This window comes from Pollicipes pollicipes, unplaced genomic scaffold (assembly GCF_011947565.3).
Source record: "Pollicipes pollicipes isolate AB1234 unplaced genomic scaffold, Ppol_2.1 Scaffold_3447;HRSCAF=4054_pilon_pilon_pilon, whole genome shotgun sequence".
In the NCBI taxonomy this organism is placed as follows: Eukaryota; Metazoa; Arthropoda; class Thecostraca; order Pollicipedomorpha; family Pollicipedidae; genus Pollicipes; species Pollicipes pollicipes.
This window is the reverse complement of record NW_023596297.1, coordinates 32,369,221-32,384,791: the sequence shown is the minus strand read 5'-3', so window position 1 is coordinate 32,384,791 and position 15,571 is coordinate 32,369,221. Positions and strand designations below refer to the sequence as shown.

Sequence of the window (15,571 nt, the reverse complement as noted above, 5' to 3'; positions counted from 1 at the left end):
ATATATTATACTATATATTAGTCGTAACGTCTTCCGTCGTTTATTAGTTTTTAACGGAGCTTTTCGTCGAAAACAGTGCGTCATGCGACAAAGACTTAGCTGATATGTCGCATACTGTCGCATAAAAATAACTTTTCAACGCTTCGCTACTGCACCACAGACAGGCGCAGCCGAGGGGGACGGCTTAACTCTAAGAACCGCTTTTTAAACTTTCCAGCGAAAACAACAAATTATTCTTAGAGTGTCCATCAAGACCTCCTTTCTGTAGCATTACCAAATCCTCAACCGATTACAAAAACGTAGTTCCCTCTCCTTGAGTAGGCTTAGCCGGTTTAAGCCGTTCAGATGCCACGAGCGCCATCAGAAACGTCACCGTTTGCTGCAGGAAAATCCCTCAGCGCTGCCTCAGTTCGGCGAAAGTCTGCTCCCGTCGAACGAACGCTGGGTGCTGGGCGCCCACTCGGTGGTATGCCCTACGCCGGGGACTCCCGCCCAGAAACCCAGCGCCCCGGCCGTCGCGTCACCCACACCCGGCGCCATCCGGTCCCCGCCGTCTCTGCGCCGGTGTGTCAAGGTGCCGCGGTTGCGACGGCGCCTCACGCCCGCCCCGCCCGCTCACCTTGTTCTGGTCCATCACGTACAGGTAGAAGCCGTTCGGGTCCACCTTCAGGGTGACCGGCACGCCGGTGGGCGAGTCCTGCAACAGCGAGAGCGTCCGCTATACATGGTGGAACGCCAACCCCGCCAGACAGCGCGCCGTTACCCGGCGGCTCGGGGCTGGCAGCGGCAGCGGCAGCGGTAGCCGCACGCCAGACGGCGCGCCGCTGCCCGGCGGCTCGGGGCCGGTAGCAGTAGCCGCACGGCGGACGGCGCGCCGCTGCCCGGCAGCTCGGGGCCGGTAGCAGCAGCGGCAGCGGCAGCGGTAGCCGCACGCCGCAGACACCAGCCATACAGGATCACCATAATTAGACGGGGAGATGATGATATGACGCGGGCCGCCGGGAGACGAAAAACGAGGAGCAAAAAGAGAACATGTCCTCTCAAAACACACACACACACACATACACACACAGATACACAAACACACGGCGGCAACAAGCGGGCGCTGTTTGTTCAGCGGCGGCAGTAGCCGGGCGTTTCATCATGCCCTTCAAACGAGGACTCGTGGTCTGAGGCCTGGGGCGCCGAGCTGCACAATCTGACGGCATGCCAATGGGCAAAGGCCACACGGAGAAAGGCGGTCTCGGCGCTCGCAGTCGGCCAGCTGCACGATGGTGCGCGATGTACCGAGAGGGGCGGGGCGGTCGTATCGTTACCACGGAGGTACACTACTCCCGAGGAGACTGCCGGTGGCAAAGAAAGTTGTTGCAATGCTCCGTCAAGCACGCGGAGCGATAACACCTTAGCAAGCGCTTCACGTGTGCCTAAACAAGCGGTGCCCACTCAGGGACACGGCACAGCTGACGTGTTTCAAAGAGCAAACTTCGGAGCTGGAAGTCCGGAGTATTCCCGCCATTTCCTGCACGTACGTCAGCCCATACAAGTTTAGGTGTAGCCAGCCAGCTGTGCAGGATTGGTAACGCGATTCCATCTCATGGCCGCAATGTCCTCCTGGCTGGCAGAACTCCGGCCGGGACCAGACGAGAATAGGCCACTGTGGCAAGTGAATTATGCAGCGTGGTGAGCAGTCTGCCAGCTTGGCTTGCAAACTTAGACGCTGCAGATGCTTACCTTGCAAAATTATTACGACTACCGACACATGTAGCACCTAAATCGGTTTCGACCGCTTAGCACAGCATTACCATTCAAAGATCAGAGCTATTTGCGATGAGGCGCGATTACAGTACCAGCTGCTCCTCCACTCGCCACAATCTGGGCGATCTCGGCGCCGTCACGTCAGGCATCCAGGCAGCGTAAATGAACACTGATCACGGTCCTCTCATCTCTCCCGTCACATCTCCCCGTGTAAGTGAACGCCGATCACGGTCCTCTCATCTCTCCCGTCACATCTCCCCGTGTAAGTGAACACCGATCACGGTCCTCGCATCTCTCCCGTCACATCTGCCCGTGTAAGTGAACACCGATCACGGTCCTCTCATCTCCCCCGTCACATCTGCCCGTGTAAGTGAACACCTATCACGGTCCTCTCATCTCCCCCGTCACATCTGCCCGTGTAAGTGAACACCGATCACGGTCCCCTCATCTCCCCCGTCGCATTCGCCTCTGTGGCGACGGACAGGCGCCGACTGTCATCCGAAAGCATGGCGCCGGTTCGGGAATACCGACGTACCAATTGTTTCCTGGCCGATAAAACCCTCCTGTAGCCGGAATACTAGCAGCGTAGTGGTCACGCTGCGCATCTGGGAAACCAGAGGCACAGGGTTCGACTCCCGCCTGCCGGGGTGAGGGACAAGCGACGCCGTGCAGGCTCAGCAGCTGAGCGTATCGTTAATCCTCCACTGCAATGACGCCCTTCTGTGACCAGCATCCCGCCTCCGGGCGGCGTCAGACGGCCGGCGACATCAGCAGGAAACCGCTGACAGCAGCCGTCACAGCGGGCCGCCCAGGCGCCACGGCGGCTCCGGAGGCGTCACGGGAGTGCCGGAGCGCCGGCTGCGATCCTCGACCGATATTCATGGCGACGAAGCGCACCTTGCGCCGTTCAACAATGAACGACCTGTCGCCCGGTCCGAACCATCCCGCCCTAACCTGACCGCCGACCGGGCCGCTGGATGAGACCGGCGACCGTTCCGTTCCAGTGGTCTCGCCCCGCGCGTCAGCGCCCACCACCATTTCTGGGGCCAGTCCGGCTGCCGGCGCCAGCCCGCCCAGCGGGAACAGCTCGGAGTGCCGCTCTGCCGGGGACGGGTCGGCTACCGAATACGCGCGGCCTGACGGGAACTCCAGCTGGCATCACGCGGTCCGCGCGGTGCGTCCGGCGGCGGCGGCGAGTCCGACGCCGCCGCGCGGACTTTGGATAGGCGGAACCAGGCTGGCCCAGTCCCAGCCGTGCGGTGACTACCTGGCCGTCACGGCCAGAACGTTCCTCAGGCAGCGTCCCGGCACGGCCCAACGCCGCCGAGCGCCACCACACAACGCAGCAGACGACCGTCGTTGCCGTCACGCCACGCCCCGACCCCGCTCAGAACGAGCGGAAAGCGCGACCATCACCCCGAGAGCCGCCTCATCGACATCACGTCACCGGTCATATCCATCCAATACGCGGCGGCGAGCCCCGGGGCGCCCGCCCCCTCGTGAAGACCGCGGCGGTCGCTGCCTGCGGCCGCGGCGCAGCAGCGGCCAGCCGGCCAGGCGCGGACGGCGCCCGGTCCCGGCCGCCGACGGCGCGCGCTCGGAGAGTGACCGGGCGCGCCGAGCGACCATCCGGCGGCCGTAAAGCGCGGCCCTGCGCCCCGCCGGCCGGGCGGCCCCACTTTACGAGCGGTCGATGCGTGATGATCACCGACGGAAATGGCCGAATCATGCGGCACGGACCCGGGCAACCCGACCGGAGCCCATTCCGGTCGGGATCCGACACGGGCTTCAAGCTGGGGCCGGCGGGAACGAAAATGCCGCACGAGGGGCCCGCAGCCGCCTTTCCACGCGAGCAGGCGGCTCCAGCTGGAACTAATGCATCCTGAGTCGCTCGTAGATTCCCATCGACACAGCTTGACGCTCGCCACAGAGATCGCGAGGTTTCCGGCGCTTCGCCACGTGCAGTGGCGAGAACTGCTGAACGGCTTCATATTCAAAAACCTTCGGGACAACGGTATTTTCTCCAACTGAACCCCAGACCCAGCCGGTTTGGTGTTGCCGTCTGATTACTGTTACGGCAGGGGTCTTACCTTATATGGCATTTGACCTTATCTGCCTAACGAGGCAAGCAAAACATGTCGCGTGCTGTGGTCTCGTTCGCATTGGCTATCGGATGATTTAGTGCAAAATGCAACTGTATACGATCGTGTCTGAGCTAGGCGTGCTGAAATCGCGACGCAAAGCCAGTTTTCTGGAATTCGTCACGGCCGGCTCGGATTTTCCATTTCAAATGATGATTTCCGCGGAGTTCCTCCGTCGCAGCCTTTTCTCGTCACTGGCAAAAGACATGCCTAGTTCCACAAGATTTACACCAGCTTTATCTCCCTGCCGAGAGCATTTTGTTGAGCGTTGAATTCGTGACCAAACTGCCTTTGTAATGAGTGAAACACGACGTCCGGGTCCGTCGCAACCACCCTGGCCGGCGATGCATTGGCAAGTGTCCGGAGCTTGCAGGGCAACATCACGACTGTCGTCCGCCAGCACAACAACCTCCGGTGGCAGACGGCGGGAACGGCGCGGACCTCCTGCCGGACCAGGACAACCCGAAGGGTTGCCAGCGCGCGCAACGCCGCAGCCGCCGCCAGGCAGCGCACGCCGTCCTGTTAGCCACCAGGCGGAGCCGCGAGCTCGCCAGGCGGGCAGTGGAGGAGAAATTTCGCTGAACCTAGTAGCCACGGGACTTCGACGCGCGGTGAAGCTCATCCGTGAGAGCAGGCCTGGCGCGTTCCACAGGCACCTTTCGGCCCGGAGGAGGCTCGGCAGATGCGGCGCTGGTTTGGGAACGCGGCACTGGGAACGACAATATTACCCACAGCATGTCGCGAGACAACGTCCCTGAGTGCCGGACCTGCGCCGGAATCCTGGCCATCCACATCAGGCACCTCAGGCATCCCCCGCTCCGTGACCTGCGGAGGCGGGCTGTCATCGGTCCGACACCCAATACGGACACTCGGGACAGGCGTCCCGCTCCTGTCTGCGGCCGCCTCCGCCGGCTCTGCGCTGGGCGCCCAGACTGCCGCGCCGCGCTCTCCTCAGTCGTGCTCACAGGACGCCGGCGGCGGCACCGTCCCGCTCCTGTCTGCAGCCGCCTCCGCCGGCTCTGCGCTGGGCGACCCGACTGCCGCGCCGCGCTCTCCGCAGTCGTGCTCACAGGACGCCGGCGGCGGCACGACTCTGTGCCCTTCGGCGGTGTGCGACTGCGGCCGCACACTGCACCCGGTCTTGGACGACAGACGCGACGGCCAGCTGCGGCGCCGCTGGACTTCTTTAGCGCATTCGCACCGCATCCTATGACCTCATCACGAGCTGCTTCCTAAGGACTGCCGACGACTTCGCCGTTTTGGTCGGCGACCTGCCGGCCCAATGCCACCGCCAACACCACCCAGCTGGCGGCTGGGCTGGATGCCCCGGTCAGCGTCGCAGACCACGCGGGCAGCGGATCGTAAATCTACGTCGCCCCCGAGTCCCTGCCACGAACCCTGGCGGCCTCACCTCCCCATCAAAGCCCCGCCACACGACGATGACGTCACGTCACTTGCCAGTACGCCTGCACACCCGCGGAGGTCGTCTGACGTCATGGCAAGTGTCGGCGCGTGGCTGGGACTCGCAATCAGCACCAGCGAACGCGTCGGCACGCGGCGCTGCCGGCAGTGCAGCGAGAGACCCGCAACTCTCGGCTTGGCATCAGCGAGACGGCTCTGCGTGTGCTGGAGGTCGGAGGACGCGGAGCCCGCACGTCCCTTCGGCTCCTAAACTCTCTCGGACGTGTGGGTGCTGAAGGACATGACAATGATGGGGGAGGAAAACCGTGGAGTCCATCCCGGCTTCATGGCAGCGTCCCAGACGAACGTCAACCCACGTTTCTCGGTAGCGTTTGGCATGAGCACGGCACAGACCGACTGGCCCGAGACCGGCAACTCGCTCAGCCACGCCACCTGTTCAGAGGAGTCTGTATCGACCACAAAGGGCGTTGAGCGATTTTCCGTGCGGCTCGGCCTCAGCTGTCACTGCTGCAGTGCCGCTCAGTCCCGCACACACGGACGTCTCTGCCGTCGACTCTGTGTCCAAACAACTGAGCTGGGCCGCCCGCCACCGGGCCGGCGCATCGACCGTCGCGTCACCGGTGCACAGCAGCCAGGGGCTGGCGGCGAGGTTCGGCATGTCGAAGGCGACGGGCCCAGCCCCGGTCTCAGTCTCGCCAGCCGTCCGGTCGACTCGGCATCACCTGGTGCGTCGTCACCGAGACGACCAGGGTCAAGGAAGGCCGGCGCTGTCCCGGGCTCGACCAGCGCCGCACACCAGTCAACCGCGCGGGGCCATCGACGGGGGTGATGGTGATGGTGCGGGACAAGGATCTCCTCAGCAAGGATCTCCTGGCCAGGACAGAGCCAAGAAGTGCATCGCTTCGCACGGAACCGGCAGCCGCCTCATCTGGAACGGAGCGTTGATACGCTTCGAAGACTGGAGGCCGGTCCAGCGTGCCCCGCTCAATCTCTCGTCTGTCAACGCGGTGATCTGCTCCCAGCTGTTAATGCCTTGCCGCCGCTGTGACTAAGCACCTGGAGAGTCTGTCTCACGTGCTGAGTCAGCGGACGCATGCCCCCGACGCGTGCCGGCGGCGGCACAACGCTGCGGTCCGGCGCATCAGGCGGGCGGCCTGATGACAGCTCGGCCCAGATCCCCTCCAGACGAAGCCGGCCACCGGCCTCACGGATCTCCGATCTACGCATCAGTCTCGGATCTCGGATCTTCGGATCTCCCAGATCTCCTCCCGACCACGTGATGCTTCCCCCACGTCTCCGAGACTTCCAACGACGGCTCCCGGCGTTCGCTGGCGTCCGCCACGGGAGGGAGATGTCAAGTACGCAGAGCTCGCGCGACAGCTGCCGTGCGCTTCCGCCAAACCCAGGCGGGTGGAGGTCCTGCGGCAGGCTCTCGCGGTTCATAGTCCGCCGCCAGCCATGCACTGATCCAGCGCCCGCGCTTGCAGCCGGACGCGCGACTGATGGGTGAACTCGTGGCGAGCGGGGCGGTGCAGTGACGCCGTGACGCGTATGTGGGACGCGTCACCGGTCATGAACAATAGAGAACGAGGGCGTGCTCACTTTTGTCGACGACTATTTATATCTGCGTTTTTATTGTCCAACTCGGTGTGCTGGCAGGCTCTTTTATAAAAAGGAGTGTATTTATAGCCACCGGAGTGCCTACGTCGCGTGACATGTTTACAAATTCATAAACGAACGAATCATATAGGGAATCGTAGCCTGTTGGATAAACATACGGCAGTCATTCCTTGCAACGCAGCGGAATGTCCACACAGCGTGGCCTCGGGGCACGACATAAACTCCGTACCGCCAGCGCAACACAGCCTGGGGGAGGGGGCTTTCGAACGTGCGGTGTGATTCGCTACTGGCCGGCTTACTAGTGGTGACGACCATACGTGAAAGCAGGCGCAGGAATCTAGAGCTTTGAACGGCTTTTCGCACGGAGATTTAACAAAGACGATCCATGTTTTGTGCGCCTTTGGTGACCCTGTGCAATTATAGTGTTATATGCTGAAATTTGTTCAGTTTTGCCTGATAACGTCGTTTGACCGGTACCTCCTGGCATATTTAATGTCGATAACTGTCAGCAAAAAATGTCTAAGCTAATAACGCCAAAAACAGGAACTCACGGTTTGTATTGTGATCCGTCTCCAAATGTGGTAATCTTCCCCTTGAGAAGCAAAAATGGTTTCGATATCCATACGTGCGGTTTGTTTGTCATACACGGTCCTGGTATCGACGGCGAGCGTCGAGAAGATATGATACACGTGTGTATGTTCGTGTCCATCAAATGTACGCAGTATCTATCGGGCATGGCTCATGGGACACCAAGCCGATGTCGTCGCAGCATTCACGTTAACGTTTGCTTGTTTTTGTTTTATTTTATTTCAAACTGGGATAGGCAGCGCGATAGCATAAAGAGAAACCATCTAATATTATATATATATATATATATATACACATATATATATATATATATATATATATATATAATATAAACAAAAGCAATAGGTGCATAAGCCATGTGACTTAAATCTGGACATTTCTCCCAAAAGAAAACACAAGATAACAGACAACCGTTGAAAAAAGAGCTCTACAAAGACGCTTCCCCCATGAAGCTCGCGGACGTTTCACACCCCAGTTTTAACACTTAAATGGTGCAGTCCTAGAAACACTCGACGAGCACCCGACCGCTCTCGTTCATGTTTGTTACAAACGGTTAGGCGTGTCTAGTGCGTGTATAGTGTCTGTGCACGAATAAAATGATGGCGTATCAGACCTGTGACCGTAGCTACTGCGAGGAACGGGATACTTTTGTATCTGAGCGAGATATTCATTAAGTGGGAAGATGCCGGACCCTCTTCGGGTATTACAGATATCTCCGAATGTTGACGCGTGCGGGAGCTTCGGAGGAGTTTCATCAGTGCTGGTCATATCTGCTTAAGTTTCGTTGATTTCCTTGGCGTGATATCTGTGTGCGAAGTGCCTCGGGTAGCTTGATCCACATGCGAGTGGTGTTTGGTATGAATACTCGCTGAGGAAGACCTGGAGTTTCTGAGTGTTTTGCCAGTGTTTGTGAAGCATGTGTGGGGAGTATCTGCCTAATATAGTGAGGTTGTAGGTGTTTTGTGTTCATCAGCTTGTGCAAAGTGTGTGCGACCTTAATCGTGTCTTAAGTGTGGTCTGCCTAAAGCTTTGTCTCTATTCATCAGCCAACGCCCTGAGTGATGTTCCTGTTACGGGTCTGGCCGCTGTTTTATGCTTTGTCTGGTCGTTGTTCGTCAACAGGCGTGTTTGATGTCATGTTTCACGTAATGTTCGACGTGAGCGTATGTCCAATGGCTGGCGGTTTGGCCATGCGTGGGGCGGGACCCGCGACTCGGACATCACCACTCACAGCGGCCCGTCAGGTCACGTCAAACCACCAGTCTGCACGACATGCCGCCACTTCCAGCCAAAAACACCGCTTCTGACAGCGGCCAGCAGTCAGTTTGGAGAATGTGTCACGCGGCCTCACAGCCCACGCGGCCCCACAGCCCACGCGGCCCCACAGCCCACACGGCCCCGCAGGCCACGCGGCCCCGCAGTTCACGCGGTCCCACAGCCCACGCGGTCCCACAGCCCACGCGGCCCCACAGCCCACGCGGCCCCACAGCCCACGCGGCCCCACAGCCCACACGGCCCCGCAGCCCACGCGGTCCCACAGCCCACGCGGTCCCACAGTGCACGCGGTCCCACAGCCCACGCGGCCCCACAGCCCACGCGGCCCCACAGCCCACCCGGCCCCGCAGCCCACGCGGCCCCGCAGCCCAAGCGGCCCCACAGTCCACGCGGTCCCACAGCCCACGCGGTCCCACAGCCCACGCGGTCCCACAGCCCACGCGGCCCCACAGCCCACGCGGTCCCACAGCCCACGCGGCCCCACAGCCCACGCGGCAGGGTCCAAACGGGGAAGGCCGCGCAACACGGCAGGCTCCGACCAACGCTACAGACTAAACTTAAGGAAGCCTCAGTTTGTTTGACTGTTCCCCACACGCCTGGAACAGTCAAACAAAAATGTATCATGCATCATGTTCCCTGAAAGGCGCTCTGCTGAAATGCAATCTCAGTCACCCCCATGAATCCCAAAAAGGCCACGCTGTGTGACTCTTAACCCGGGACGAGGCATTGAATTCGCCGACATCGTAACCAGCAACGCCGTAAGTAAAGTCGACACAGCCCGGCGAGAGCCAGGAAGCGTCCCGCAAGCCGTCGCGTCGGCCGACCCTTCCACCCTGCGGCCAGCGCCCGTCCGCGCTCCGGCGTCATCCTCTCGAGCGACGCACGCGACCCGCCTGCTGGCCGCCCACGCCGGCGGACGTGGATCAATCCGTGCCCGCGACCGGCCCGGCGATTCGCCGTCTATTTTGGCCGCGGGCCGGCAGACGAGCCGCCGTCAGGGCCGCACTGAGCCCGGGCCGGCGCCGCGTGGCGCGAACCTGTGGCGCCAGCGCCGCGGCGGCCGCCGCCCGCTCGGCGTCGCCCCAGCTCGCGCCGCGCCGCCGTCACAGATCACAGGTCGCCGTCGGCGGATGAAGGATTGCGAGAGAAAACGCATCCTTGAACGCCCGCGTCCGTGAGCGACGGCCGAAGTATTCAAATGCATGGGTGATTCGGCCACTGAGGTCGCCTCGACCCGGTGGATGCGGGCTGGTGGGCGTTGGCTCGGGTCGCGTGGATCCATAGCCCGGTACGGGCCGGATTTGTGGATGGGGTCGGACGGCTGAAGGTGGTGTCCGGGGGAAGCAGCAGTTCGACGGGAAGGCTCTGGAGCTGTCGGGAAGCGAGATGGGGAAGTGACAGCCTGATAGGGGGAACCTTGGGTTCCACGGGAGGCACGCTCGAGAGACGGAACCCAGACGGCGACACCAGACCAGAGACGGAGAGGGTTGGGGTCCAAGAGGCCTGTTGATGCTAGGCGGCGTCGGCAGACCAGACCAGCAGACCAGCGGCCCGGCTGACAGCTCAGTGTTGACCGAGGGCCAGGAGTCTCATTACTGGCTAGGATCAACCTGTCGTCCGCAAATGATCTCCGGCTGGCGGCGCGCGCGGGCCTACCCCGACCGAAAACAAATTGTGCATCTGCCGAGGTCCTATCGCCCTGAGGTCTGCCACACAATAGGTGAGTCCGAGCGAAACCAGCCAGAGGCCGACTACCAGACTGCCGTCCGCCAGCGCGCCCAGCCGGCCGTCAATAGCGGCCCGCCACCGCGCCGGGCAGGGCAGGGTGGTCCGACGGCCGGCCGCGACACGCCCCGCGCGGGGTCCGCCCGGCGACCGGGTGGCATCATTTCCGGCCTGGGGTCATCAGCGGCGGACGCGGCAGCGCGGCATCAGTCCGGATCGGCCCGCGGGCAGCCGGGATCAGCCCATCACGGCTGCGAGGCGCGGGCTCCGCGGCGCCGGCATCAGCCCGGATCGGCCCGCGGGCAGCCGGGATCAGCCCATCGCGGCTGCGAGGCGCGGGCTCGGGCGGCGCCGGCGTCATTTGCAGGTGAAAATAACCAGAGTAACGCGTTGATCCAACGCATAGCGACTGCGTCGTCGGAAGCAACGGTAACTTTAGCCGGCCCAATCACCCTCGTCCCACGCATTGCAGGTATACGGCCAAACATTTCATTTATTATAAACTTTCGGGACCGCAGGATAGATACAGCACGAGAGCGAAACCAGCCGCCTTGACACGTAAAACAAACAGACCGAAAGGACAATATTATTTCTCCCCAATTTCACTGCTTCGTTTAGCACGTTTAACACATGCTACCTGCCATGAAACCTCCAAACACGCCGGCGCGCGCCGCGCCAGTTGCCCCGCGCTCGCGCGCCTCACTCGGGCGCCGGCACAAGGTCGCGCCGCGAGGCCGGCCAACCCGCGGCGGCGGCAGGGGGTTCCCCGGCCTTGCCTCGGCGGAGCGGTGGCGGCGTGCGTGTCGCGACCACGCCGCTCTAGCCCGGCCGTCAGCCGGACTGGAGCCCGTCGCAGCCGATCCCGTGTGGCGGCGGCGGCGGCGGCGCGCCGACACGAGAGGCCGGCTGAGGCAGCGGCCGGCGCGCCGTCGCCGCGCCAGACGTGCCGCTTATCGCGCCTGCCGCCCGACAGCCGGTGGCGCAGCAGCCGATTGAGACGGCTCTGCGGCGTCAGCTGATCGGTCGGCGGGGAGGAGGCGATGACGCCGAGCGACGCCGCTCAAACATCGCTGCAGAGCGCTCTACACTGGCGGCCAACAGTCGGACCGAACGCATCGCCAAGGCTGCGCGAGTGACACAAACTGTCGCGAGGCGACAGCGTTCGCACGCACGCCTTGTGTCGCCACGCGATCTGTCACTGCGATTCCCATGATTATCGGACAGTGATGCTGACAGCTGAGCGGCTGGCTGGCGCCGCGGCACGGCCGGCGGCCGGCCGAGTGTCACAACAGCGCCGGCGCCGCAGCGGGGAGGCCAGCGGCGCGCCGGTCGCACGCTCCACACAGGAGGTGCTCCCGTTCCCACCGCCGATGTCGAACGACCATGTCCCACCGACAGGCGCGCGTCATACGGCCAGCCTCCAGCACGAGGGCTCGAGGCATCGCCGCTACAGAGTTTTGTGGGATCCGTAAAGCGAAGCTATAACATGCGCCGGTTTCGGAATGTAGGCAAAAGAACTAAAAGCGGTTGAGTCCAATGCGTGTTTGGCTGGCGGTTATTGTTTCCTCGCTTTGTCTCACTCGTCATCTATAAACGAGCAGTGCGGGCGTCCACTTACAAGCCCACGCGGCATTTATATCCGTACCTTATCGAAAAACGGCATGATGAAAAGCCGAAACAGATATTCCATAGCACTCCCTGCTACGAAAACGAGAAGGTTAGCATATTAAGTGCCATGCAAATGACAAATGAAGATTGTCAGTACAAAAAGGGAGAATGAAATGGTAATAACAAAGGTCAAAATAACAAATGATGCGTGGGACGTGTCAGAGGAAATAATTAATTGAGGGTTTGTGCGCCCATGTCGCATAACTGAAAGAGAACGAAGCTGCAGATCCACCTTGTGAGACTGGCCCCAGGCGGGCGTTTACCGTCGCGGGGCCCAGCCAATGGACTAAAAAACACGCCACATTCCAGCGCTGATCTTTTTTAAGCTGCCCGTCGTTTAATCATGAACAGCACGCACCACCGATGGAGGGTGGCGATAAAACAGTTGCGCTATTTTACGACGCTGATGTCATTGTAGACAATGGGGGCTTTAACCGTAACTGGCGGTTACTCAATGAACAATTCAGAACACAGGAGAAGGCGGCCGGAGGGCAAGGGCACAGTCCACTCATGTCCCACTAAACTATAACATAAGCGCTGCGACTATAAGTATAATAATCCACCCCATTACTGACCGCAGAGCGGATGTGGCGCGCCCCGTTTGGCGCCGCTGCCATGCCTCTGTCTCGGCTGCGTGCCGCGGCGTCGGTAGGCGGCAGGCGGCGCGGCAGGAACGCCGTCCAGACCAAACGCCGTCCCCATGGGCGTGCGCGCGGCGCCGTGGGTCCCTATCTCCCGGCCGGGAGCCGATAAGCACGAGTGGCCGCCCACCAGCGGCCCAGATGGCCGATGGGGACAGAGGCGCGGCCGCCGCCGCACCAGGCCGCTCGCCGGCCGGCCCGGGCGGCCGCGGCTCGGTGGGCGGCGCCCACGCCCGGCGGCAGGCGGCGCCGAGTCACACAGGGATCGAGCGGCGGCGGCGACGGCGCGGCCGCCGGTCCGTAGCGCGGCCTGAAGAAGCAACAGGCCCCCGGGACGGATGTGACGGCGGGTGGGGAGCGGCGCCGCACCGTCTCACGGGAGCTGGCGGGCCGCGGCCAGAGCCCGGGTCACGGCCCCAGAGTCACGCAGGACGGCGCCGGCGCGGCTCAGCCGGGCCGGCTCCGCCGCAGGCCGAGCTGGAGGGAGACACCGGGAGTGGCCGCCCTTGCGAGCACAGCCACAACAGGCCTTCCCGCACCTCGGCTGACCAAGCAGCCGCAGGGAGCCTGACGTCTGTCGTCCGAGTTGTGCGTAAGCGAACGGGTGGGACAGGACGCTGGCGTTCCCAAGCTGCCATAGCATGGTTATCCGGAAGCACGCCTGCCACCCGCGTCACACGCATTGATTTATCTGGCTGGCCGGCTGGTGGCTGCAGTTTGTGTACGAGGACGTAAACAAAAAGCTATGTAACGCCATTTGTCGCCCGGCAAATTCAAGGCATACATTCATGACAAGCCTTCTCAACGAATACTGAGCACTCGTCGCGATCCTGCGCATGACGGCTGTCTGTCAGGTGCTGGACTCCTGACGGTCGGCTCTCTTCGCAATGAGCACCTTAGGTCGAGACAGGGCCCGTTAAGTGGTGTTAAACCCCCGAATGGGCCACAGTTTAGAAGATCAAAGAGAATGGCTTCGTATGAAAATCTTATCATGTTAAAGTTCACATTCACACACTTTGTGTGTGCATATGGATGGAAACTTATGCGGGTCCACTGAAAAGAGCAAACAAGATAGAAAAGGCACGAGGAAAAGTCAAACAAGTGCGATCGTTGGGCGCACTGTCCTATAGGTGTAACAAGCCATCAGTAGGTAGGTTTTAAGTTTTCCAAGGCAATTTTTACTACGTTACGGCACCAGTTCATCTTACAAAGACTACGTGACATTCGAAATTGTTTTTGCCCGAATCGGCTCCATCGCCGTTTCCCTCGGACGTTCCTTCAGCCCATCCGTGGCAGGCCGGATGTTCGGTGGACCCTACACTGTACATCACTGTTCGGAGTCCGGACCGGCGTGAGCTCACTGTGACGTCCGACAGGGCCGGATGTTGAGTAGACCCTACACTGTACATCACTGTTGGGAGTCCGGACCGGCGTGAGCTCACTGTGACGTCCGACAGAGCCGGATGTTGAGTGGACCCTACACTGGACATCGCTGTCCGGAGTCCGGACCGGCGTGAGCTCACTGCGACGTCCGACAGGGACAAACCGATTGCGCTGAAGCGAGTTTGATCACAGGGCTTTTTCCAGAAGTCAAACGTCTGTCGTTGTGGTAGTAATCCTACGTTCCGGCGGCATTGAGAGGACACTATTTGGACTGGCCATCCGTCTGTGGTCTGCTGAATCTTCTCTCAGATCTCACGACTGTCCAACAGACGGCAAAAATCGACCGTTATGGAGGCTCGGGCTTTATCGCCACCAGCACAGAGCCGTTGTTGCAGACTCTCGAGCGCCGAGGCCAATGTCATTGGAAGTCAATAGTTCGGGCGAAGAGAAAAAAACACCGACTGGCACGCAAACACAGTTCTGCGCTCGACCTTCGTTCCCCACGCAAACGCCGTGCTCCCCGACAGCACAGCTCAATCTTGAGAGTGGCAATTCAATTTTCTCTGGCTCCACCAGCACACAGCGGTGGCCGCTCGCTCCCACCGGGCCCATCGCTCGGCGCGGCGCGGGCCGGGTGGCGAGCGCCGGGCGCGCTAGGCGCACCCTGCCCTGCCGGCGCGCGGCGCGCGGCGCTGGCCAGGCGCGCCAGAAGGTCAGCTCGGCCCTGTCAACACGCCGATTCGATTAGCGCCGGCGCGCCGGCCGCTTCAGACGCCGTCGATACTAACGGCGAGAGGCGGCGCCGCCATGGTCGCGGCCCCCACCGGTGGCGCGCGCCCGCCGCCTCAGCTGTGTCGCCATCGGCCGGCAGGGCGCGGCGAAGCGCAGTCTGCCCGGTGCGGTGGCGGCTGACAGACAGCTGACGGGGGCCGACGCAACTGGCCCGCTTCACGAACAAGCCACCAGTCAGTGTGGGTAGGCACTGTAATGCTGCCTCATTGTGGTCGTTACAGGTTTTGAGCCAGCTGCTGCTTTTCGAAGTTGGTCTCAAAAGCTCGGAGCAGGATTTTCCCTTCTCGCTTATTATTTCAGGCGATTTACTAACAGCAAGCTGGCGCCTGAATGCCTTTTGTTCGTCCACTGAAGGCTTTTTAAAGCCTTCTTAAGAGGCCCTTTCGTCAGCTTTGCCGCTAAATCAATCACTTGTCGTCTTGTCGCGCCGCCGGCAGCTGGCCAGAGTCGCCACCCGCCGTGTTCAGCCTCTCCCTACGCAGCGACCACCGTCGCCCTCAGCCTCTCCCTCAGCTCTCCGTAAGCAGCGACCACTGGCGGCACGACGCGGAAGCCCAGGGT

The 15,571-nt window shown here is 61.4% G+C and overlaps 1 protein-coding gene across 1 annotated transcript in view; it reads right to left on the bottom strand.

The window, feature by feature from the left end:
- The window catches only part of LOC119091733 (1-phosphatidylinositol 4,5-bisphosphate phosphodiesterase classes I and II-like), an 82,217-nt gene that overhangs the window by 56,953 nt on the left and 9,693 nt on the right, over positions 1–15,571 (bottom strand). Inside the window, 1 exon segment of the mRNA XM_037214585.1 lies at positions 620–697. Within this exon segment, the coding sequence (XP_037070480.1) occupies positions 620–697 (78 nt within the window).